Here is a 27,849-nt window from a genome sequence, read left to right as displayed (position 1 = left end):
AAACCCACTCTGCCTCAACCTTCCCCTGCAGACACCAATCCTCTCCCCGTCCCATCCGACACGGAAAAAATGTGCACATGCACACAGGAACCCTAAATTTCCCAACCCCTGCTATGTAAGAAAAGTAAAGAAATAAAGTACATCGTGTTTTACGAGGAAGCAAATACCAAACTTATGAATGAAATCTTTTGTTGAGACAAGACAATATATGTGAGCACATATCTTTGTGAGGAGGTGTCCAGGAATTTGGGTTGCATTATAGTCGACCCTCTATATGAGGAGCGACTAAAGGAATATGAAGAGAACATTAACACTTAAAGCGCAACGAGCCACGATCGTGGCCGTCAGGCACAGGTCGACAGGCCACGATCGGGACCCAGATAGATGCATTTAATTTATGGGCGTTTATGGGGCTCTAATGTCACTTAAACGCTCCGGTAACCCCCCCCCACACACACACACACACAACCGCAAACACACACAGAATGACTTTACAGATGATGTAAAACTTGCTACTGTCATATACTAAGAAGATATTTTAACTAATTTTTATTTTTTATGTGTGCATGGTAGTCTCATTTTCATAAAATGTGCTCAGCAGTCCATGCTATGTGAGTACGAATTCCAGTGCTTTATAGGTTAAATAGAAGCACTCCGTCGGTTACGACGACGAGGGTTCCGGTTGATCCGAATCAACGGAACAGCCTGCTCGTGAAATTAACGTGTAAGTGGCTGAGCACTCCACAGACACGTGTACCCTTAACGTAGTTCTCGGGGATATTCAGCGTGACACAGAGTGACAAGGCCGGCCCTTTGAAATACAGGTACAACAGAAACAGGAAGTAAGAGTGAGAGAAAGTTGTGGTGAAAGAGTACAGCAGGGATCACCACCATCCCCTGCCGGAGCCTCGTGGAGCTTTAGGTGTTTTCGCTCAATAAACACTCACAACGCCCGGTCTGGGAATCGAAACCGCGATCCTATGACCGCGAGTCCGCTGCCCTAACCACTGGGCCATTGCGCCTCCACATAGGTTAAATACGTAGTAAAGAATGCCCACAATGGTGAGTCTATTGAAATTAAAAGAAAACTTTAATATAAACATTTTACAATGTTTAACAGTTTAAATTTCTTTTTAAAAAAAGAAAAAAGTATGTTTGGAAGGTTAAATGAAGGCGGCCGGACGTGGGGTCGAGTGTCATCATTTCATTACTCATTTTATTTTATTTTCATACATCCTTCCATCCGTTTTTGTGTCCCCACTTTCATTGTACCGTCCTGTTTGTTTACGTATTGTCCCCTCTATATTTAACCGTCTGTGGGCAATAAAGATAAAGTTGCTTTAATATTGTGTAAAAGGAAATAAATATATAAAAAGAAAATTTATGCATAAAATTGATCGGTTCACTTTTATCCACTGCCGGGTAGTGTTTAATTTGTTCACTGAACACCGCCGCGAATTCCCCCTTGTTTTTCAAAACTTCCCCCTAAATCATAAAATAGGTGAGGGGGAATGTGTCCTATTTTTCAAATCCTGGCAGCAGTACTGAATCTGGAAGCAGGATAATAATTCAATTCTACATTTTATCACATTCAAGAATATAAACGCGTTTTTAAACACAATACACATGGAGTCAAAAAGAAACACTACCTTCCACCAGAGCACCGGGGTCGGCACTGTCGCTCACGCAGTGCTCTTTCTCCCTCGGACATGTGAGCATGCGCACAACAGCCAAACACCGCATCGCTGGAACTGTGAAGGGCACTGTTCTATACAAGGATTTTTGTATTTTTTTCATAAACTAGATGATGGCTACTGACATTAAACTTAAGGATTATATGATGTACAAGTATATAGAAAGAATTAAAGAAAAAAGGACTCATTATATTGAATGCTATCGATAATATCGAGTGCAAATAGGGGGTGCTGCAGTCCCGCAGTGCCAATACACGAGCCGCCACAGTTCAGAGGGTAAATGAATATATTTTTTACTTGTTTAATCTAGAGGTAGGGGTATTGCCCATAACCTATGTAGCACCTCATCCCCAAGACAGATCTTGATGCTGTTAATGTTCCGTTTAAACTGTAGCAGTTCAACACCTGCAGAAAGACATGAGCAGGAAGATTCCAGAAGGCTGATGTTCTGCGACGAAAGGACTGGGTGTAATGGTTAGTGTGGGACCAATGGGATTGGATGCACCAGAAGTGATGAGGAGTAGAATGACGACTGGATCGAGATTGCTTGAGTGGTGGAGGTACGAGATCAGCTATCTCATAGGAACAGAGGCCATTATAGTAGCAATAAAAGAGAGAGAGGAAAATCAACATGTTTGTGGGTTAGAGGCTGGCGTGTGTCCATTAGTAATTAAATTTCAATTAGTCAAGCAGCCCTTCCCTGGATGCAACCCAGGGATGGTTGTGTGCGTAGTAGCATTGTGCCAGATGTGGGAGCAGTGCTCTGTTATGGAATCACTTCATTTTCTCAAGACGTTCGCTTATAGAATCAATGTAGGTTTGTCATTGTGTCTTGATGATGCTGGGTGTTGAAATATTTGCTGACCCTGAAGAGAAGGGTCAATTTTGGGGATGCGGTCCAAGCTATGCTAAGATGTGCCTTTGCTTGGAGAAATCCTTAGTGATTGGGGGGTCTCTCATTTGGAGTGACTATGAAAGCTCTCACTGAGAGATGCTCACATTCGGTGGAAGTGTGAGGCAGTTATATTTTTCTTGATATGAGTATTGCTTAAGATTTTTGCAGTTAAAAGATACAAGGATGGCATGGATCTACTGAAAGATTTTCTCAAAACTTCTACTTAAAGAATCGATGTAGATTTGTCATTGTGTTTGGATGATGCATGTTTAGAGTAAGTTAGGGAGGAATGAGGGGTTGTGTTGTCTGCATAAGAATGGGCGTTGTTAGATGTAAGTAGGAAGAGAGTAGAGCCAAAACGAAAACCTGGGGGAAATGAGAATGAATTGAGACTGGAGCAGAAAGATTCTGTCAATTTATGCTTTGATAGTGCGATCAGAGAGAGTTGAGAGATGGATTGAGACCGAAGGCGAGAGGTTTTAGTGGGAGATATTTGAATGCCAGATACAGTTGAAGGCTTTGCTGATGTCTAGGGCAACATCGTTGTTTTCACCGAACTTCTCTAAAGGAAGAGCCCACTGGTGAATGACATTAGAGAGTTGATCGCCAGTGGATCTGGCTCTACTGAAGTCGTACTGGTGATCACTGAGAGGGATCGAGGCGTGAGAAGGTCAGCTTTCATGGCTGTCACTATTACTTTTAGAGATATTTGAGATGAGAGCAAAAAGGTCCCAGTTGACTGGGTCATAAGGGTTGGTTTTCTTTGATCTGAATCGTGCTTCCAAATGCCAGGGTATATTTCCGTAAAGAGCGAGATATTAATTAGTTTGGTAAGTATATGAGCAAGTTCTGCGATACAGCGCTCGAATGAACTAAAAGAGACAATGTCAGAGCCAGAGGCCTAGTCTGTTTGAAGCATCCGGGAGTATTTCCACACTTGGCGTGTGTGTACAGGGTGAGGAGCCTGGTGGAGTGGAACGAGCAAGATTTGGAGCGGCTTAGTTTGGGTATTGTGAAGTTAGCTGAAGAGCAGGCGGCGAAGATGGAAGCTTTCTCCATATGGTTATTGCATTTAGAGCCATCATTGTTTAGAATAGGAGAAAAAGAGGACTCCGCAAAGTTGGAAAAGATTCTTTTAGGATTGGTTGTAGTCTTGGAGGAAGGGATACCTTAAAGATCGTATAATGCACGGAGGCGTCCTTTACATACAATCTAGATGTCTCACAAATGTTGCAAATATTTGTTGGAAATGACATGGATCATGTTACTATTTATCAAGATGGAGACAGCATTGCAGTTAGAACTGTTTAAAATAAACATATCAAGGTAGAAACTGTCATAAAAATGTTGGAACTATCAAATGTTGGGACTCAAGAGAGCTAAGTATACCTTGGAGATTATTGAATTGTTGCTTGAAGGATGAAGATAAAAGAGGATGTATCGCTAGATTATCATTTAGCAATGAGAATAATGGATGTAAAAAATCATCAATAAATCAAAAGCAATTAAAATATGTTTTCAGACATGTCAATTTGTATGGGAGATATATTGATCCCTATCGAAACAGTATATCATAGCTTTCATCACTTCGCAAACGTGGTGTCCTATTTGCCCGACAACAAAAAGCATTTGAAAATATAAAACTGAATGAGCCAAGCCTAAACATCCAAAGACGTCAAAGCTTGGCTTATTCTGATGAATAGCGATCCATTAGAATTAGGCTCAATTAGCATGTAAAACACGCAATTCTGACGACATTAAATATAATAACATTACGAGGACGCTAGAGATATTTTTTCTCTTTTGTCAATTTGCTATCACGTTGTCATTTCTTTTATTCCAAGTAATTAATATCATTTTTGAGCTAAGAATACTTTTATTTGCATTATCTATATGCATTAATGGAAAAATAAATATGAATTTTTGATCTTGTTGATTAATTAACCAGTGCCGTTTACATATATAATCGTATGAAAAGATAAAGAATAAAAATAGGAGCAGCAAATAATAAAGACAAAAAAGAAAATAATTGAAAAGTAATCAAAAAACAAAACGAGAAAGATTGAATGAAAATGAATGACTTGAAGGTGAAAGAATCAATACAGCGATTGGAAAGAGAATGAACGAAAAACAAGGAAGGATTCGAAAAAGAAAAGCAAAAACAAATAAAAACAAAAAAATAAAAAAAAAAGAATATAAACACGAACAAGATTGAACGAAAATAAAAGAAGAAAATAATTGAGATGGAAAAGACAAAAGAGAAAAAGGAAAAAAAAACAAAGAGAAACATTTTTTGAAAAATGTCAATGAATAACAAAAAAACGAACCGAAATGCACGAATGAAAAATTATAAAATTAATGAAATAATAGCAAAGATAGATGAGAGGAAGATGGAGAAAGCTAGAGAAGAGAGAAATATAAAGAAAACAATACAGATCGAATAGGAATGGAAAATAATTAGTTAAAGAAATCTAGTACAATAGGAAAGCTAAAGAATAAGGAAGGGTAGAAAGCTAGTAGAGAAAAAAATTAGCAAATAAAAATATAGATAAAAAGATGAATTAAAAAATAAAAATGAAAGTAAAATATAATATAAATTTCTTTTAAATTCAAAAAGACTTGGTCATAGCATATCCGTATTTCGTTTGTGAAGCCAGTGGTACTTTTGTAACAACCCCACTTCTGCCTATATATATCACGTGTCGCACCGAGTGCACATTGTTAGACCTGTGAGACGTAGTATCCGTTGCCGGTTCTCTTATTCAATCCGTTTGCAGACCTCGTCTTACCTTGTTCTCTCAGGTAAAATTCACTTCTATTTTTATTATTCTCTAATTGTCATTTTTTTCTTTAAGTTATCCTATTTTAATTATATATATATGTTTTATATATTGCTATTAAATTTCGCGTTTTTTTTAAAAAAAACTTTCCTATAAGCTAGCTTGTTTGTATTTAATAATTTTATGGAGGCGTCATTGAAAAGACATTTATAGTTATATAAGCCCTACTCGCTCACGTCGTATTATACAATTTCTCTGTAGAATTCAAAATCCCTTTCATAAAGAGTGAGCATATTTGAAGGAAAAAGAATTTTTTTTCTAAGTATCAGTACTATCATTTTGTAAAGGCCGCTATTAATTGAATTCAGCTCAGCCAATTTTTTTTCTACAGGAAAGATAGAAGTATAATTTCTTTTTTTTTTTCTCCCCCTTTTCTTGTGCCGCTTCTCTTTATATTTATTGTATACATAGAAACTCCTCACAACATGAAGTTTAATAATTTTATAGGAGGAAATAGCAAACTGTGACATGTCTTTTCAACGAGTATTAATGTAAATAATCATACTCGAAATTTATTCTGAAAGAGCTTATCCCTTTTTATGAAGTCCCTCAGATGATTCTATACTGAAGGGCCATAAGTCTCGCTCTGGCCTTTTCTCACATGTCCACTCCTTCCCTCAAAGCCTTTGTCTTGAATCTTTTTTATACGCGGCACCTCCCACTCCTACATTAATACGGAACAGTTTCTGTCCCTTAATCATGTGTTCTAGGGCTGGAGCTAGTTTTTCATGGCTTTTGGAGGAAAGGGCTGTATATAATTATGGCTAGTAAATTAATCCTTTACACTCTTCGTATGAATAATGAGGAGAAGAGTGTGGGTGTTGCGACATTTGTGCCTTGCTCCTCATTTGTAAAATATTTATTGTATTCTCATTTCTTTCGGCTTTTAAAATTTTTTATAAAACCGAACCAGATATATAAAATTTAACCACTTATCTAAATAATCAAAATAATGTCGAAATCGAACACAATTCAATTTCAGAGGACTTAATTTAAAACCGCGCACTAATTCGATAGCTCAGAAGTATCACTTTTCTAACGAGCAAGTACCTGTTTTCAAACCCGCCCCTTTGGGTTGCAATATCTTTTTAAAGAAAGGCATGAAGGTCATATAATTATCAGTCACCTATCCTACATCGAATTGTTCTTGCGGCTCTCAGATACTTAAAAGTAAAATATTTTAATTTGATCTTTGGCAACGATACTTGCCTGGATGGAAAGTTCTAGATCGCTAACTTCGGACAGCGTGTGAGTTGGGCCGCTCTCGTCCTTTTCTCATCTACTTTTCGTTTTTTTTTTCTTTTTAGACCATAAAGCTGGTCTTAAATTGAAAAGGAGCACGTGTCAAGTTTCTTTTTTCCTTTTTTTTTTTATATAAAAAAATGTTTTTTTATTAGTATACCTATTAATAAACCGTATTCCGATTTCTTTTGAACATCAGATTTATTATCTGCAAAATAAATAAAAATCAATTGAAATAAAAAGAAAAAATTGATTTTTTTTTTTTTTTTCCATAAATGAGATTTGGGTGGGAGCTTACAACTGCAGAACATTTTAATTTCGATTGCGTTAGAATTGTATGAAATGGTTGCATTTTAAGAAATAAGGAAACAAACCTTCTACAGTTCAAATGCAAACGAAATGTATTTAAATAACAAAAGAAGTGCAATTACAGTAGCTGTAAATTTCTTATCAGTTTTGGGGTAATTTTAAAACTAAGATAAATACTAGATGATAGACGGATAAGAGCTGAGCATGAATATTTTATATATCTAATTTTATAAAAACGTAATTTTGTAAATGCTGGGATATACCGTGCGCAGTTTTTTCTCCTTACATTGGACTTGTCAACACTGACCTGCTCATCTTACGAGACGACCTTCATAATTAATCCTGGAATTGAGTGCAACTCCAGTTTGACTATTTTAAAAGTGATCTACTGTTGCAATTGAGTTGTAATTTTGTGCGTATTTAAAATGGGAATAAGAATTCGGCCGCAATTTTTAGTAGATCGAAGTGGGCTCAGTTTTATAGTGAGGTAGAACAGAAGTTAGTCAATATTTTTTTTATTAGAGTAAAATTGGGCATACCTAGACAAGTGGGTCCAATATAAAGACCTTCACCCGAGAACAAAAAAATAAAAAACTAACCTGTGTGGAAAACGAATAAGAAAAAAATGCGCATTGACGACCCTGGTGGGGAGGGGACTTTCGGAATATTCACAAGATTCGATTTTTCCGTCATAACTTCCGGTAAAATTGATATTTTTTTACCGGAATCCCACGTTTTTGGTTATTGAGGATCCGATTCCGGAAAAAAGTTTTCAAAGAACGCATTTTCAAAAATTTCAATTACCCACCTCCCATTTTTTTTTTTTTTTTTTTTTTTTGCGAAATGCGTAGAAAAATAAGATTACGATTATGAAAAAAAATTTGTTTTAATCCGTATACTCCGAAATGTGGCCCTTTTAGTTTTCATATTCGTTTTCTACACATTTTTTGTTTACACCCATTAGCCTTTTTTTCATTTTAGTGACCGGGCCCTGCTGTTATCCTTTTACTAGAACGCATACAAAAACAGACAAAACAACCGTTCACTTTTCACATTTAGACAGCGGGATGGCTGGGAGATTTTGGGCCGGAGTTTTTCATAAAAAAATTTGTATTATTTTATTCCATATTTTCTCCCACGTAGATTGATTGGGGGGGAAATTTTAAGCTTAAAAAAAAACTTTAATTTCACATGAATTACTTTGTCATATTACTGCGGGAAATTACTCAAAGAAATTTTTGTAGAAAGGTGAGTAGATTACATTGTGACCGCAGTTTTGTGAGATTTGGCTGTTATTTCTAGCATGTGGATAGCCTGCTTTAAGGCCTGAGGGTATATATATTTTGTCATTTGACTGCAGCCATGCTGGAGCACCGCCTGTAGTCGAACAAATCGACCCCAGGACTTATTCTTTGTAAGCCTAGTACTTATTCTATCGGTCTCTTTTGCCGAACCGCTGAGTTACGGGGATGAAATCACACCAACATCGATTGTCAAGCGATGGTAGGGGGACAAAAACCGATACACAAACATAAAAATATATACGACGGACTTCTTTCAGTTTCCGTCTACCAAATCCATTCACAAGGCTTTGGTCTGATCTAGTACTAGGCTATATTAGACACTTGCCCAAGGTGCCACGCAGTGGGACTGAACTCGGAACTATGTGGTTGGTAAGCACGCTACTTACCACACACTCACTCCTGCGCCTATATTTTTTATTTTTTGAAAAATTGATATTTTACAAACCAATTTTTTTCCCGAATCGTAATCTTCTTTTTCTACGTATTTCGCAAAAAAAAAAAAAAAAAAAAAAAAAAAAAAAAACCGGGATGGGGAATTGAAATTTTGTTCGGAAAATTTTTTTCGGAATCGGATCCTCCATAACCAAAAACGTGGGATTCCGTAAAAAAAATCGGATCGTGTGAATTTTCCGAAAGTCTCCTCCCCACCCCCAGGGACGTCAGTGCGCGTTTTCACATTCGTTTTCCACACTTAACACCCCCTAGACTTTTTTTTTCTTTGTTCCCAGGTGAAGGTCTATATTGATCAGTAAGTGTGCTCCCCCCGACTTTGTTTTCTCATAACTTCCAGAAGAATGGATATTTTTAATGCAATTTTCTTTCTCAAATGTGCTTCAGATGATGCAGATTTTAGAATGTTGCGGAAAAAATTTTTTTCTCCGTGTTAGGAGTTTCTAAAAATTCGCAAGCCGGCTTTGTTTCCTCATATCCTTCATAAAAATGGATATTTTGTGAAATTTTCTACAAATATTTTTCAGATGGTGTAGATTAGTTAGCTCGGAATTTAATATGGGGTGCAGTTATACATATTGACACGCATCACAATTATTTTTTTGTAATTTCAAGTTACATTTTGTGATGTGTTAATGTGCGAGCCTGCTGTTTTTTTTTTCTTCTCACATCAAACTCCGATATAATCGTAACATAACACTGTGTAATGTATTTATAGAAAATTTCATTAAAAAAACCCATATTTCTGGAAGTTATAAGGAAAACAGTCAGCGCACCTGTGAACGTAAACAGCTTTCATTTCAGTTAACTTTCTGTATTGAAGACAATAGTAATTTTGAATTATTTTAAGTCCCTATTCGACCATCGACTTTTTCAACAAATCTAATTTCAGTACTAGAGAATAGCGAATGTATCACTCAATCGTAGAGCTTTGTTCACGAATAGCAACCTTAATCTTTTCAAATGTTGAATAACTACCATGCTCATGTATCTTTGAACCACCATTACTCAAAATCATTCAGTTAACTTTTGAAAAAGTCTTGATATTCAATTCTTCCTTGGTAGAGAACCAAAGGTATTCAATACCCGCGTGGGCTTTAAATATTTACTGGGATTGACCAAATTCTCACTGTGCTTCCCTGTAAAGCGGTGTGGAATGGTCAGTCAAATGAAAATTGCTCGGTTTTTGGTCTACTTATAATATTGAGCAGTGTCTGCTCTTCTGCCTTGGCATTTGCCCAAGGAAATGTTTTTTGCTGTCTTATCTTGACTGACAGTCTCCATTGGTCTCTTGCACACTTTGTGGAAATATCTACAATGATTCCACCGATAACTATTTGATACCAATAGCATCATTAATTTTCATGGACGTGCACCAATCTGTAACTGATGTGGTTTTATCCCGTTCGCATTAAACGACTTCAATTTTTTTTTTTTAAGTCATCCTTTCGGCAAAATTTTGCACTATGCTACCCTAGCAATTCTATGAATGATTGGTTCTTAAAACACTTGGCTGGTGTTAATTTGTGAATGTCATCATTCGACACGTGACAATTGTTTTTCTTTTCTTTTTCTCTCAGGAAACTCGCTTCAAAAACCACTTAATGTTAAAAATATAAAATGTACAAAAATAGTGAAAACCTTTTACATACCGATTTTTAAAAAATTTTCAGTACTAAAAAATAACAGCCAATTCTTTTTCAATGAATACTGATAAATATCTTGAAGGAAGAGAACCAAGCAAGGAAAAAATGTATTGAATTATAAAAGGAAAAGAAACCATTTTAGTTTACATAGACGTTTATCAATAAATTTAAACACCGTCTTGAAAAGGGATCTGGGATCTTTTCCTTTTGAACGGCACATGTCAACACAATTTCTAGTTAACTAAACACTTTAAAACTTCGTATACTGGTAGAATGTGTCAAAATAAAACATTTTTTCTCTTGCCTTTCTTGAGAAAATTGTAATTCGTTTGTTTAACGTAGTTTAATTTTTCGAATTTTAACCAATGAATCGCCTCTAATTTAGCTAAAATCATTTGCTGCGTCTAAAACTGAGACATACTGTCACTAACCCTAACCCTAAATTTTTTTTCTTAATTGTTAAATTAATTTACGTGTGTAAATTGTTATCCTTAAATTAAGTTAACAATTATGAAAAAAAAAAAAAAGATCCGGGATCTGTTATATTTTTCGTTTTAGAATTTTCAGTTGACTATCGACCCCAGAATTTTTTAGATTTTCAATCAGCGCATGAAGTTAGGCCTAGACGGTCTCGCGAACATGCTAGAAATAACGGCCAAATCTCTTTTCATAACTCGGTTCTATTTTTTGGTTATTTTCCAATCGTTTTACTTGTTTCATTCATTGGACTGCAGCCTTGAATTTTCAGTCGAATGTATCGATCCCAGAATCTTTAAATTTTCAATTAGCACACAGTTTCTTTGTTACGCAAACAAAAACGGAAATCGCAATTGTAAAAGATTTTCCAAAATTCCTATTAAACAAAATAGTCAATTGAAAAACAGTGTCAAAGCAGCTGTCCCTCACAATGCTATGTTCCCTGTGCTTCAATTATTTTTTCTCGTTTTTAGAATTTTAAAGCTTGAAAATAAATCAACCGTAACATCAATAATAGAATAATTGAACAGACTCTTTACTACTCAATGTACATATTGTCTGAATTCTAACAAAAGGGAAAACATTTACTTCTAGAAATGTGTAGAAACAAAAACGATAAGTACGTTTGAATGACTAGCATTCGGCGCCATAATTCTGTTAGACCTTCATCGGCCGGAGAAAATTCAAAAGGTCAACTTATTCTCATTATCTGTAAGTGCTGAGAAAAGAAAACAAACTTTAAATTTTAAAATGCTGATTTTTTTCTTCCGACCAAAAGTCCAAGCTGGTGCCCCAGCATGGCCGCAGTCCAATGACAGATTTTTACAAAATAAAATGGATTATAAAAAAATTTCAAGATATTTGGCTTTTATTTCTAGCATGTGGAGGCCCCAGCATGGCCACAGCTCATGAGCTGAAACTGGAAAAATCAAAATCAAATACCTTCTAGGCTTAACTTCATGCGATGGTTGAGTTCTGGAATTTAAAGTTCTGGGGTCGTTACATTCGACTAAAAACTCAAGGTGGTACCCCAGCATGGCCGCAGTTTAATGACTGAAACAAAAGGTTAAAAAATCGAAAAATAATCGGAAAATATAACCGTGGGTCTTTTGGAAATGTCTGAAATTCACTGAAAACGCTTTACATTTCGAGCATCTCCAAATGGTATCAAGGTATATTGAACCCGCCCCATGATACACAATTTGTCATTGTTTCGCATGCGTTTTTTATTTATTTATTTATTGAATACATATTCAGCTTAGTATTTTGTTTGAGAAAATTGAAAGTTAATGCTTTCATTATCGCATTTTATTTGCCTCGGGTTAATTTTTCTCAAGCGGAAAAAAAAATAGGACAAATCTTGATTCGTTGATTCTTTTGATATTCAAAACTTTGGCAAAGTGACTGCAGCACTGCGTCAAAAGAATATTCCACGGCCACCAACTAATCTTTAAGGAAATTAATGTGGCATACTAAACTAAAAAATCACAATAAGGCGAACTTCGAGTATTAGAGCCCCACTTTGTCAAACTGCCATTTCGTTTGGTGGTCGTCGATTTGGGACTAAACAGTCTGTTGTACAAAATGTTTAAACTCGTTGGCGAATCTCTTTTGATTAAAATGTTCCAACGAATGGGATTGCCTTTTTATAAAGTAATTGGAAGCAGGCGATAACATTAGATTGGGGCTAAGAATAAATGGAACTTGATAAATTTTCCTAGGAGAAAAACGTAGTGGGATAGATAGGAGACCTGTTTAAAGTTAACTTGCGAGGTCTTAATAGCAGCAGTTTGGCAATTAAAGTAGACAACTCGTATTGAAGATCACTCAAAAGCAGTGTTGTTTCTCTTCGTGTAAATGTAAAAACGCTTTGAGTGACTCCACTTTCACTTTGTCAATTAGCAGCTAGCGTCATTTTGTTCAGCGGCCGAGTTTTCTTTTCTTTCTTTCTCATTCAAGCTTTGTGAGCTCTCGTGGGAGGAGGATATGGTTGCGTCAGATCATTTAAGAATGAAATATGGATTTTTTACCATTTTCTCTTCTGTTAAAGAACTTTTGGCCTTTTAGCTTTTATTTGGTCTTTGACTAGTTAATCACTGACGACCATTAGTTATTGCAGTAATTGCTTTTCTCTCCCGAGTTTCTTGCTTCGACATGGATGGATTTAACCTGACATTTTTCTACTGCTGACGAACAAAAGAGAAACTGAAATACTAAATTCACATTAATGGTTTAAAAACTAATGCAAATGACTCATTAAAAGAATTATATTTAGTGGATCGCAAACTCGGATTTGAATAGCCTGCAAAATATTTTCTTGGAATAAACGATAGGAAGAGTATTTGGAAACAAAATTCTTGTAAATAATAAAAATTTAACATTGTAATATTTTGTAAAAGGAAAATTTCTACATGCTTTTTTTATTTTTTTTTATTAATACTAACTAAACGAATTGTGCAATTTCCAATTGAGGTGATTAAACACCATCTTTGTTTAAGCAAATTGCTGATCCAATACGAGTGGAGTTGTAGAAATGCGTCCTTTGAAGTTCCATACCTCATAGGAAAGGGAAAGTGCAGTATTCATCCGGTCACCATTCTTTGCCTACAATAGAAATTACGATTCTGAATATTTTTTCCGGAGATCATTTTTTACATCTTTGCCTCCATTTGCCACGAGATATGAGACTCCAGGCGACAACTGTTATGAATCTTAGTCCAAATGCGTTTCACTCGAGACCTTCCCGCACTTCCTGTACGTTGTTGGAATGTTTAAACGTGGAATTTTCACATCCCTCTCCCCCAATTTTATTAAACTGCCTTAAACAGTAATCCAAATGTAATCTATATATATAAAACTGTAGTTGTGTGAGTGTCTGTCCCCTTCGATTTAGATTCCTAACTACTCCCACATTTTGCGGTGCAGTTTAACCAAATTCGGGTATCTTATAGTCGTGATTCATATCGAGCCCGTCTGGGTATTAGCGCGCATCTACGATGAGTCTACGATTTTAAAAATAATTTAACATTTTTTATTCCATTTTAATGCATAATTTTTCGTGTGTCGATGGCGGCGGAGTTGGCGTCCATGGTCACACCTGCACCTGTGTTGCTTCTCCCCCCTCTTCCCTCCCTCGTGAAGCTGTGGGGAAAGGAGTGTAAGGAAATCAACGTCGTAAAGCGTTGTCAAGGAGACCAGCGTTCTTTTAGAACAACGACTTCATGGCTTGAAGACACCAAAACAGAAATGGCTAAGAAAGCCCGAATTGGCAGTAACTCTCTAAAAATGCTTATAGTTATTTCCCTTACAAACCCGAGCAACGCCGGGCGATACTGCTAGTGTTTTATAAATGTATTTTATATCAGATGGCTGAAAATGTCTTCTAACAGCTGTATGTTTTCAGGATAATCTTGTCTATATTTAGGCACAAGGTCTTAAATGTTTTGCGAGGAATATAGTCGATTACATCTACTCCAAAGGACGAAGGGCAAAGTTGACGTCGGCACAACTTGAACTTAACGTAAATCCGCTAGAACTACCGCTAAGCATTTTGTTCGGCACGCTAATGATTCTGCTAGCTCGCTGCCTTAAGTTGTCTGAATGTAATATTCAACAACGGTTTCAAATTTTGGCTCAAGGCTTGCAATTTTTAGAGGAAGGTGTATAGTCGATTACATCCACCTCCGTAGTCGACTGTTATTTTATTGATCCCAAAAGGATGGAAGACAAAGTGAACTCGGCATTTCTTCTGGCTCACTACATTCTGCCAGCTCGCCGCCTTGTTTCCACTTGTGAATGCACTAACACTAATTTACTCAATGGAAGAAATATCTCTGGGTGCGTGGTAAATTTTTAAATGTCCGTAATTTTACTAAACATAATTAGCATATATTCTTTTACTTGTTTCAGTCATTTGACTGCGATCATGCTGGAGCACCGCCTTAATGGGTGTTAGTCGAAGAAATCGACCCCAGGACTTATTCTTTGTAAGTCTAGAACTTATTCTATCGGTCTCTTTTGACTAACCGCTAAGTTACGGGAGCATAAACGCCAGCATCGGATGCCAAGCGATGGACACACATACGACTAGCTTCCTCCAGTTACCGTCTACCATATCCACTCGTAATGCTTTGGTCGGTCCGCGGCTATAAAAGACACTTGCCCAAGGTGCCACGCAGTGGGACTGAATGTAGTTGGGAAGCAAGCTACTTACCACACAGTATAACTAACTTTAAATTTGCAGTGCCTCTCGAATTCAATGACTTAAGAACCATTGCCTCGGTTTCTGATTTTTAAAAATAATGATCTGGTGTGGCTGTGTGGTAAGAAGCTTGCTTCCCAACCACATAGCTCCGGGTTCAGTCCCACTGCTTGAGACCTTGGGTAAGTGTTTTCTGTAAGCCTCGGACCGACCAAAGCCTTATGAGAGGATTTGATACAGAAACCCGTCGTGTGTATCAACCATCGCTTGATACCGATCTTGGTGTGCTTACGTCCCTGTAACTTAGTGGTTCGGAAAAAGAGACCGACATGAGTACTAGGCTTACAAAGAATGTCTTGAGGTCGATTTCTTCGGCTGATTGGAGTCAAATGATTGAAACGAGTACAAGTTAAATGGGGATAATCCACGTTTAAATGAATTTTCGCATAATGTCGGTCTACTTATTTTTGCCTAATTGTCTGTCGGATTATGCGACTACTTTAGAAGTTGGCTCGTTATATTGAAGAAAAGCAAATCTTTATGTAAACGTAGGATTGTTTGATTCACCACACTTGCTGGTACTTTCATCCATCAATGCTAAAATGTTCTTTTTGTGTCAGCGTTACAACCCATCAAAAGAAATTGTTCCCATTGATGAATGGGCTGTTCAAAATATTTTACGTCTGGTTGTGTGGGAAAAAAAACTTTAAGGTGAAGGTATTTTATAAACTACGTCATTTTATAGTCCTTCTGTCGGTCTGTTGACCCACTTCTATCACTGCCGGATGTTCTTAAATATATTATCTGTAGAGTAGGCAGACTGATGTTTGTATTAGATTGTCTCTAGTACTTTCTTCCTCGTAAAGTAATTCTTAGAGTAATAAAGAGTTGGGTTCAGTGTTGGACAGTTTGAGGCAAAAGGCTCCAGATATTTTATTGTTGTGAACCATTGTAAGCAATAAGACTGATTATCTTACGAAATTGTCTCGCCATTGAACATGAATTAATGAAATCTTTCTTGTTTTATTTCTTCTATTACATTGTTTTTGTTTGGGTACTAATTAGCAGTAGTTATTACCGCTTCAATGAAGTAACCTCCAACATTCGCACGACTTGTTAGAAATAACCTAATCTCCCTTAAATCCTACTTGTTTTCTTTTAAACTGGAACTACAATTAATTTTAAATTTTCTGTACAGAAAAGACGATAGTTGCGATTAGAGCACATTTTTGGTGACGACGTACATATTTTATTAAATCTTTTTACTCCTCGCAAAGAAGAATGAATATATTTTAATTTGTAGACAGCGTGAAACAATCTCGACGTTGTCTTCTATTACAACTCCATTCACATTAGAGGAATTGAAATCGACCCCAGTAATTGGCTGGCCTTGTAATTTTTATAACTATCATAGTTATAATACACCTAGTTTGAGACCATGTCAAGTGGTTAAGTTTTAAATAAAACCTGTAGGACCTCTTACATAACTCCTTGACCCTGCTCTAATAAACAGCAACCAATTTTTCCAACCTATATCTGATGATGCTGCGGCATATTCAGATCTGTAGCTTGCACCTAATACTTAGGTTGTTTACTCACTTACCTACCACACACTTAATGTTTATTGTAAGAAACCTCGGTTAATGTTTATTTTAACACCCGGCCACCAAAACAGTGTAATAGGTTTTTTAAAAAAATGTAATTAGCAATTATGAAGACAAATTTGCGCCAACGAACCGGGGGTGTTGGAGAGAGGACTTTCGGAAAATTCACAAGATCCGATTTTTTCCCCTCATAACGTTTAGGTAAATGGATATCTTTGAAATTTTATAGAAATACCTTTTCAAACAGCATAGATTACGATTATAAAGAAATTTCTGGGGAACATTTTTTCCGAGGTGATGGGGAGAGCACTTTCGAAGAGAAAGAAATATTTATTTTTTTTTGCTTGAGTGCAATGGAAAACTTTGAAAAATTTTCAGATTCATTTTTCATTTGAGTAAAATGTTTTAAAAAAGATCCCATGTATTGTGGTGAGAGAAACAAATTCATAAATACGATGTTGAATATGGTTTCCCTATGAAAAAAGTTAAGGTCGATTTAGCTGTTTTAGCACATCTTCACCGTTGGGATCTTTAAAAAAAAAAACTATTCTATTACTCAAACGCAGGGACGGACTGAGCCGTTGGTCAGTCGGACACTGCCCGAGGGCTCGGAGCGCTGAAGAGCACGCACTCTACAGGTTAACTCTAAAACACGTTCAAAGGGACCCGGTAAAGTTATGCCCGAGGGCTCTTAATACTCTGTCCGCCCCTGCTCAAACGCAAGATAAATGAAGCTTTTCTTTTTTTTTTTTAAAACTGAAGTCGGATTCGTTGCAAATTTTTTCATATTCGTTTAATACGCATTTTTTACACATTACTTCTTTTTTTTTTTTTTTTTTGTAGCCGGGTGTTTAAGTAAACATTAACAGAAACTTCTGTTTAGTCTCACTACTTGGCACTTCGTTTAAGCGAAAATGTTTAAAACTTCCTCTCAACTTGAAATTTTTTTTTATTCTGCCTCTTTGAGGTTTTGATTTCTTTTGACATCAGCTACAAAATTTTAATTTAAAAAAAGCAAACTGTTTATGTCGGTTTTGTACACAATATTTCACTTAAATTTTGTAATTTTCATATTTTAAATAGAACTATATCAATATTTTTATTTCAGAAATTTAAACTAATCCTTTTCAACTGATAAAATACCAAATCTACATAAAGCTCTTACAAAAAATAAGCAATTAATGTCGATACTGTGTAGAAATGTTTTTTAATTCCAATTTCACTGTCTTTTATCAATGTGGGTTTCAAACGTTTTTATTGATTTCAACTGCACAATTCAGTTACAAAACTGTTTTCCCTGCCATACAGTCATCGTACGCTGTTAGGTAGCATTTTTAACGTTTTTATTCTTCTGGGAATATAAAGATTGTCTAAATATTTACAATGATACGTTCTACTGACAAATCTCTAAAAACATTTCAAATTAAGTTTAACCTGGTAACAGCCAAATTGTTTCTAGTGTCTTTTAAGTAGAAAGCTGAAGTGGTTTTGATTTACGTCATTTGTACCAAATATAAACTTGTTTATAATTGTGCCGTTCATGCTTTTTTATAACTATCATAGTTATAATACACCTAGTTGTATGTACTAACAAGGACACTCACTACCCTTGGCTCTATTCCATCTCAGATTTTAAAAATCTTTTTAACTAAGCAATTTGAAACTTCGAATACTGGTAGAATTTCTCACGTAGAATACGGTTTACTCTGAACGTTTTTGACAATTTCGTATTTTAGAAGTTATTTCGTGTTCAAGTTGTAATATAACTAGCGCTACATAACCATGCAAACGATGTGCTATATATTTTAGATGTTCACATAAACACCTGACAGCTACAATGTTTTTCTCAGTAATATTGGAGGCGTTATCTATTGTAGTTAGTTCGTGTATCTCCATATATTAAATACAATAACTTGAAATAAACAGGAAAAAAGGTTTCCTCGCAAGCATGAGAAACAATTCAGACTAGTTTTGCTGTTACTAGAACTTCAAGAATAGCTTTCTCTACACTTAGTGATAACTGCAACAGCAAGTAAACAATAGCTTAACACATTTGAACATTTTAATGACCTTAATTACATAATCTAAGCTTCCACCTCAAAACGTTTGTGAGAAGTTACCATATGCTTACAGCAATAGTACGTCGTGAAGTTTATAAAATAGTTACCCTTCTGTTTAGCATGGAGCTTACTCAACACTTTAGTCTCTGGGATCAGATGTTTCTTTAATCAGATTTTCACTTCCTTAGAAATGACCTGTTCCTTGTTCATGTCTTGCTGCCTCTCGGGTTCCTGATTCATTGTCTTTGTCACTCGTATTGTCCCTGGCCCTTGCACTAACCACTATCACATCTTTCCTCCCTACCATATGACGTTGGAATTTCCTTTTCCATGTTTACCTTGCTGTTAATTTGCATCTATTCAAGAACATTTTGTAATCCTCTCTCTATGCAGTTCACCAACTTTGCCCAGTTTATAAAATAAAAGGACTACTGTAATTAGTGTTTTCTCATCTTCAAATTTACCACTAGGCTTGATTTACTTAAATGTTTTCATTTGTTAATCTCATTTATACCTTAATAAGGTAATAGTTGCATGTATGCTGCCGGTGGTGTATTCTCCTATATAACTCTTAGTAGCTGCATCTATTTAGATGCAATTTGGTACCATATTAGATAATTTTAAAGTTTGGAATAGATTGTTCTACACTCTTGAGAAAGGCCTCATGTTACCAAATCATTCTATTTTAGCCTTGTACTTGAAAAAAACTTATCAGATGCTTTGTATTTGACAAGTTTGGTTTAAAACTTGAGTATATTTGCTTAAAAAATTACCTAAACTTTGACAAAAATACATTCCAATATTGTACATTGACTGGTGTGACTGGTTTAGTGGCATTTTAAATTCAAGCTCTAAATGTAATTAGATGGCTTATGTTTCAGCAGATTTTCATGTAAATATGGTAATTGCTAGTGTTTCATAAGAGACCAACTTCTTAAAGGTGGCTCCGTTCATACACTCAATTTATTAGTGTAAGATGGCTCGGGGACCCTCTGTTTTTGTTGTTTTTTTTTGTTTTGTTTTGTTTTTTACATTTTGTCAACTGAAAGCACTCTGGATAAATAAGCCGGTGTAGTATGTTATCTACATTAGTTCAAGATGGAACACATACACAAGACATTGAGTGATGTTCCACTGCAAACATTTCAATCTCATTTAGATTTCATTTGTTGGAAGATTTTCAGATGAAATGAGCAAAGTCTCCTTATTACATTTTTAAATGATAGTCATGTTGTATACAAATAGTCAGTATTGTTTCTAGTATGAAATAAAAATAAAATCAATTTATAACAATTTTGAATGTAGATCACAAGCTAGTCTAGATTTAAGTTGCTGTACATCACATACAACACTGGCACCAATAAATCTAACAAGAGTTCAAGGATATTGTTTAAAACTCCACTAAACAGATTTTCATGTGCACTGATGTATTTACCAATTGATAAATCATGTGCTTGGTGAACAATAAGAATTTAAATGACTTGCATATTAATTTTTAATGTATTGTGGCGGAAATAAATACAGAAGCAAATGACTTTATATCAACTTTAATCCTTCACTAATTAACAACCCAAGTATAAAATAGTTGTCCTTGGGACATGAGGGCTGGGCTAAATCACTGTAGAACATATTCTGATCTCTACTGATTCTGCCTTTTAGTTTTTATTTAACTTAGTTTTGACCGTTACTGGTCCAGGCCATGTCTAACTTAATAGCATCAATGGAAGTTTTCATTTGCATCAGTTATGACCTTTGCAAAACCTGTTTTGAATTGAAATTTCCATTTGTACAAGCAACATCTTTGATCTTTCAGTAATATTTTTTTAACATAACTTATTTTTTGTGTTTTGACAGTTTCACTTTGTAGATTAGAGAGGCTTGCTTGTCACTGAAATTGAAAGTTAATTATATATAAGCATAGTATAATACTTTTTTATAGCCACTTAACCCTGTTGGATTAGAGAGGGTGGATGGTTTGTATTCATTCCTGTGTAACTGCATTTGCAAAGCCTAAACTATTTACAGCTTTGATCTAATTCTCAAGTCCACAGCTGTAACCAGTATTTCTTGTATTCCTGCAGGTATTGGCATTACTGGTCGAAAACCATGTACTTTTACATCAGTCATTGCTTTTGATGTTCAACTTTCTCAACTTGGCATTCATCCTTTCTCATTAACATTGCTCCTCTTTATCAGGCCATACTCATTCACTTATTTTTCCTCCTATAACTACGATTGATGAGCTATGTATTAAAGTTTTAACTGGGGCTAGTTTTAAATTTACATTGTGTGAATTGTTTAAACAAGTTGTTCTATACTAGTTAAGACTTGATTTTGTGTTGCATCTCTATATTATCTTCCTTAATTATGCATTATTAAAACTTTGAACAGTTAATCTTTGACTTGAAATATATAAATGCAATGACTTTTATACAATTAGTGCATTCTATAATGACTTGACAGCATTCACCCGGGGTGGGTTGAGTTGGCTTCATTCATCCTCAATGCTGCATCTCACAAACGCCGACCAGGCCTGGCGATTTGAGGCTAACGACCGCGTGATCTCCAACCACTCCCTATTCCATGCATTCTATAACGTCTGTAGAATGAAATTTTATTTCTCTTGCCTGCTATCTTCTAGTTAAGCATTCAGTTTAATGAAGGGGGGGATATTTTGGTATTTTTATTGTGATAAAATAATTTTGCTGTGGCACCAGAATTGTGAATACAATAATTTGACTAATGTAGGCTGGCAAGTAAGGATGTATATTTGTTCCATAAAGTTTTGGAATTGATTTGATTCACTTAGAACACATTTGAGATTTGTTACTGTAGACTTTCCAATCATATTGAAATTAAATTTGTTAATCCAATACAGACTGTTCGTCCTTCCCTCCCTCCATTGTATCAATATAAATTGATGATGACGTCAGGATTGCTTAAATTATTGAACATTTTGGACTTATTTCCATTCCATGCTATTTCGGGTCATCTTTGGATGGTTTCAATAAACCTTTGTATAAGTGATTGCTACTGCCTTACTCAACTCTGTTTTGAGAAGGTGGTGTAGTGAGTGGTCTGGTATGATCCTTTTCCATGCAATGTAGTCAATTCAAAAAATAGGGAGAGGGACTTGTGCATGACTGGTACTATCTTTTGGGTTTTAAATGACTTTGGCAAACATCACTGCTGCCCAAGTGGTGTTGATACAAAGACGTGCGTTCAAGGATTGATTCCTCAGGCTAATGTAAAATTTTCATAAGACAAACTTCCATATGGTCATTCATAGCTGAGGTTCCATGCGGCGGGACTGAAGACTGCCTAGCTAAAGGTTCCATGCGGCGGGACTGAAGACTGCCTAGCTAAAGGTTGCATGCGGCGGGACTGAAGACTGCCTAGCTAAAGGTTGCATGCGGCGGGACTGAAGACTGCCTAGCTAAAGGTTGCATGCGGCGGGACTGAAGACTGCCTAGCTAAGGTTGCATGCGGCGGGACTGAAGACTGCCTAGCTAAAGGTTGCATGCGGCGGGACTGAAGACTGCCTAGCTAAAGGTTGCATGCGGCGGGACTGAAGACTGCCTAGCTAAAGGTTGCATGCGGCGGGACTGAAGACTGCCTAGCTAAAGGTTGCATGCGGCGGGACTGAAGACTGCCTAGCTAAAGGTTGCATGCGGCGGGACTGAAGACTGCCTAGCTAAAGGTTGCATGCGGCGGGACTGAAGACTGCCTAGCTAAAGGTTGCATGCGGCGGACTGAAGACTGCCTAGCTAAAGGTTGCATGCGGCGGGACTGAAGACTGCCTAGCTAAAGGTTGCATGCGGCGGGACTGAAGACTGCCTAGCTAAAGGTTGCATGCGGCGGGACTGAAGACTGCCTAGCTAAAGGTTGCATGCGGCGGGACTGAAGACTGCCTAGCTAAAGGTTCCATGCGGCGGGACTGAAAACGAAATTGGCTGTAAAGCATGCCTGCACTTATGCAATATTAATAGTAATATTTTCTTACTTTAAGGCAATATCTCAAATGATTTGCAACCAGAAGCTGAAGTATCAAGGTATTTTAATTTGGCCTGATCGCTGACCTATATTTTTAGATAGGCTAGTTTAGTTCTCATGACTAAACTATCTTGATAGTGTCACCTATCAGTTGAAATTGATTGTCATCCTGTTATCTCTTGTCTCCTAGTTACCAGGCAATCAACCAATCCAACTTTTTTCTTTTATTTTTTTTTTATTATATAGCAGGGTGAGAAATATCTGGAGTTTAAAGAATTTATTGGATATTTTTGAAATGACAGCTGTGAAGTTTTGGAAGCTTCATGAGGGACTAGTTTTTAATGTTTGCAAGATTTTAGGGTGACAGTGTGCGGCGAGCTGGCAGAAACATTAGCACACCAGGCGAAATGCTTAGCAGTATTTTGCCTGTCGCAATGTGAGTTCAAATTCCACCGAGCTCGACTTTGCCTTTCATCCTTTCGGGGTCAATTAAATAAGTACCAGTTATGCACTGGGGTCGATGTAATTGACTTAATCCATTTATCTGTCCTTGTTTGTCCTCTCTGTGTTTAGCCCCTTGTGGGTAGTAAAGAAATAGGTATTTCATCTGTGTTACGTTCTGAGTTCAAATTCCGCTGAGGTCGATAAATCATGTACCAGTTACGCACTGGGTTGATGTAATCGACTTAATCCCTTTGTCTGTCCTTGTTTGTCCCCTCTATATTTAGCCCCTTGTGGGCAATAACGAAATTAGCAGGGTGAGTAGGTTTGAGGTAAGGTGGATAAAATCAGCTTTTTTTACAAGAGAAATGGCTTACAATAGTAGTAAAAGATGAATACATAATGGCAGGCTTGTGATATTGCAATTTGTTTTCAGTAAGTTTAAAGATCAAGTTAGTTTTTTTGCTTTTTTTTTTGTGATTTTTTTTAGTGTAACTTAAATTTCAGTTTTTGACATTGAAGTTCTAGATTTAAACTGACTACAGCCATCTGTTATACTCTTTGAAAAAGTACATTTCCTTACCTTGTTGACTTTCACTAACATTACACTTCTGATTCATGAATGGTCATTTAGCTATAGTGTTGCCATGGTAACAAAAGTATGAAACTTATTTTTCAGATTATCAACATGCTAAATTTAGCCCAGAAAGCCCCAGAATTTAAAGGAATGGCTGTTGTTAATGGTGAGTTCAAAACTATCCAGCTGTCAGACTTCAAAGGAAAATATTTGGTGCTATTCTTCTATCCACTTGATTTGTAAGTATAAATTTTCATATCATACAGAAAAAAAAAACATCTCTCCTTAACCATTTTGATACCAACCCAACTAAAATTACTCCTAATAATTCTGTGATTCAAACTTGTTTTAAATTGATTTAAATTAAAACCTTCCATCAAGTTGTTCCAGACACCAGCATAATGAGTTACTTTACTAACTACAATTTTCAAAATTAATTGAAAATATGCTAACAAAGGTTAATTACTGGGTTAGTTGACGAATTAGTAGACTGTATTTTATAAATTGGCAGCCAAATTAGATGATTTGTCATATTTTGAGTTCAAAATTCAGCATGGTTACTAAAATCACTTTATAAATAAAATTAATATTACAAATATTTTGAAAGTGCTAGTGTTATTTTAGGGTGGTCATAAATTTTTTCCATCTTTACTTTTGATCCTACATGATCTCATCAAAAATTTTTGGAATGGATCATCGTTTTCATGGCGCCATCAGCAATATTGCCAAGTACACTGTTCCCAAGTCTTGGTACATGATCTGTTTATTTAATGTGGGTTTAGAAGTATCAGTTGCTGTCAGTAAAAGTGTCGGCATTGTTTTTAAATATTAAAACATTAATATAAAATGGGTAATGAACAGTCACTTAAAAATAACCTCATTTGGAATAAAGTTGTTAATGTTTGATCCCTACAGTTGATAATTATACAGTGGTGGACAGCTATGGAGCAATCTTCATAGGATATAATAATCTAATTGACTAGCTGGAAATTATCAGATGTTCTGATTGTTGACCAAATATCTAGTTGGCTTGGCTCTTACGGAAACAAAGTTCTGGGTCAAGAGTATGAGATATTAAGGAGATTAAACAATGAATTCCGTTTTTTTTTTGTTTTTTTGCATAATATACAATCTTCCCTTAAGATTTTTAATGAGGTAGGTTCACAGAACAAAATATGTATTTGTTTGTGCTAAGTCTAAGGTGACTAATTTGACTTTCTCACTGTTAGTAATTTTAATTATAAATATCCCATCTGTATACATGTGATGGTCTTTGAAGGTTTGGAGAATATTATTTCTATATTCGAATAACATCTAGTATTATTGGAAAGGAAGATAAGATAAATTCCATGGTGTCAGATACTGTGAAGCTGAAATTGAAATATACTTCATACCCCACTTGCCCCATGCACACACACACACACACTAATTTCACTGAAGATTTTGTTTTAGCTTTATAAACCACTGTTGCACACATTAAATTTATTAGATTTTTCTTTTGATAATGTACAACCTTTTAAGATTTTCAATGATGAATTACAGAACAATATATGAGCAGTGTTGTCTGAGAAAGATTTAGATATCCCAATTGTTTTTATTTGGCTAGTAAAAGTTAATCTCAGCTGTGTCTGTCACTGGTAGTTGATATATTTATCTACAATCTCATCCTTACAAAATTGCCTTGTTTAAAGTATTATGTATGCATTGAAGTGTCATCTTGAGATATGTATACTTGTGGGCTGATGTAATTTGTAGTTCAAGTATTTTAGTTTTATGAAGTAAAATGTCTCCAATCAGGTAATGAAAGCAAAATGTTCAAGTGTATAAGAACTTAACTGTTATAATTAGGTCTAATATTAGAATATTAATTTCTTGGTATATAGGACATAGAACTGGTGTTGCTCTTTTCCTGGTACAGAATTTCAGGTTCATCTGTTGAAAGCTGACTTAGTCACTGACAGTTGTGGACGGTCATAATCCACTAGTGACTTACTTTTTGATAGTTTACTTTCTGTCCATGTGAGTTCACTTTTAGTCTTTAATGCTCCATAATCCTTCAAACAGAACATCACTAAACTCTGCTTGCGTTTTAAATCAGTTTGTCAATTAAATTATGGTAACTTTTTCTTCATACCTATCTTCCAGCACCTTTGTGTGTCCCACAGAAATCACTGCCTTTAGCGACAGAATGGAAGAATTCAAAGACATCAACTGTGAAGTGGTTGCTTGCTCGACTGACAGCCATTATTCCCATCTTGCTTGGTAAGTGATTCTTTAATCAATTTGTTCTGAACTATTCCATCTATTATAATTTTATAACTGCTTTTGAAAGGGGTGTGTGTGCTAGATACAGACATGGCTGTTGAATGATGGTCACATTGCAAATACATGGTTTTGAGTTCAATCCTATTTCATGGTGACTTGGACAAGTGTCTTCTTTAGCACTGAGCTGATCAAAAACCGTCTGAGTGAATTTGGTTGACAGAAATTGAACTCTTGTATGTTTGTTGACACTTGTATTTCTCCAGAAATTGAGAAATAGCAGTGATGTCATTCCTCCTGTCAACAAATCTGCTGGCTTTGTACTTTTGATGTTTTAAGAGATATCTCTCTTGAAAAGGGTTAGCAACAGCAAGAGTATCTGGTTAAAATAAACTTGTCTAATCCTTGCTAGCATGAAGAAGCAGATGTAAAATAGTGATTCTCTCTTCACTATTTCAAGTATGAAGTTTGCCAAAATCTGTCCACAGTTGTCTCCCATACATTGAGTTAATGTCTTTTTTCTTTACAGCAGTTTGTATCGCTATATCATTTTAATGATTTAGTTTTTCTTATATAGATGTGGGCTTCATTAAATGCCAATGAGAAAAAAAAAGGAGTGTATTTACGATGGTGTCTCGTGAATATTTATTATGGTAACAGCTCATCGTTTCCTTTTCCAGGATCAATACACCACGGAAACAAGGAGGTTTGGGAGAAATGAAGATTCCTCTCTTGGCTGACAAGACCCACAAAATTGCATCAGATTATGGTTGTTTGAAGGAAGATGAAGGAATTTCTTTCAGGTGAGTAATTTGCATTTTTAGCAAATTTGAAATATTTGCTGATAGTGCTTGTAGCTTTATTGTAGTTAACATCGAATTAGTATTCACAACGGTAAATTACCTGTGTCTGCCATAGTAAGAACAGTGAGGGCACTTTCTCTTGCTCTCTCTCTCTCTCTTTCTCTCTCACTCTCTTTCTCTCTCACTCTCTTTCTCTCTCACTCTATTTCTCTCTCTCTCTCTCTCTTTCTCTCTCTCTCTCTTTCTCTCTCTCTCTCTTTCTCTCTCTCTCTCTCTCTCTCTCTCTTTCTCTCTTTCTCTCTCTCTCTTTCTCTCTCTTCTTTCTCTCTCTTCTTTCTCTCTCTCTTTCTTCTCTCTCTCTTTCTCTCTCTCTTCTCTCTCTCTTTCTCTCTCTTCTCTCTCTCTCTCTCTTTCTCTCCTCTCTTTCTCTCTCTCTCTCTCCTCTCTTTCTCTCTCTCTCTCTCTCTCTCTCTCTCTCTCTCTCTCTCTCTCTCTCTCTCTCTCTCTTCTCTCTTTCTCTCTTTCTCTCTCTCTCTTTCTCTCTCTCTCTCTCTCTCTTATATGGGCACCGCATTTAGCTAGCAGATGTTATTACATCCATCATGAAGTATGTCAGTCCTGTTTTGAGACTACAAGCTTTCCATAACTAACACAATGCATATGTATAATATGACTGTGCATAGGCTACCTGTACACTAAAACCAAAATACTCGGACACTTTAAAGTTGCTACTGTAGGCTTTAGCTCTTACAATCTTTCCTATTATATTCTCAAAGATATCTAAAATGCTGTCCTAAGAACATTGATCACAAACATAAGCACCGAGTCATTAAGAAGTTTGCTTTCCAGTTATGTTGCTTCAGGTTCAGTCCCATTTTGTGGCACTTTTTTAGATGAAAACTGCTGAAGCTTGCTATGTGAATGTATTTCTCTTTGTTTTGGCATCCTGCAATAGTTGTAAAACATCTATCACTGTCTTTCAGACAGTATTGCTGCCAATATTCTATGGAAATCTGATCATGGGACAATATTACTTTGCTTGGAAATGCAA

At 36.0% G+C, this 27,849-nt stretch overlaps 1 protein-coding gene across 1 annotated transcript in view; it reads left to right on the top strand.

Annotated features, from left to right (window-relative positions):
- Positions 1-5,216: 5,216 nt before the first annotated feature.
- LOC115215062 (peroxiredoxin-2) overlaps positions 5,217-27,849 on the top strand; it is a 32,459-nt gene continuing 9,826 nt past the window's right edge. Inside the window, exons 1-4 of the mRNA XM_029784209.2 lie at positions 5,217-5,391; positions 23,836-23,972; positions 25,879-25,995; positions 26,676-26,798. Coding sequence (XP_029640069.1) covers positions 23,845-23,972; positions 25,879-25,995; positions 26,676-26,798 — 368 coding nt within the window. The 5' untranslated portion in view covers positions 5,217-5,391; positions 23,836-23,844. The remainder of the gene's footprint in view (positions 5,392-23,835; positions 23,973-25,878; positions 25,996-26,675; positions 26,799-27,849) is intronic.

Source organism: Octopus sinensis, linkage group LG8 (assembly GCF_006345805.1).
Source record: "Octopus sinensis linkage group LG8, ASM634580v1, whole genome shotgun sequence".
NCBI lineage: Eukaryota > Metazoa > Mollusca > Cephalopoda > Octopoda > Octopodidae > Octopus > Octopus sinensis.
This window is presented reverse-complemented; position numbering and strand designations above follow the sequence as displayed.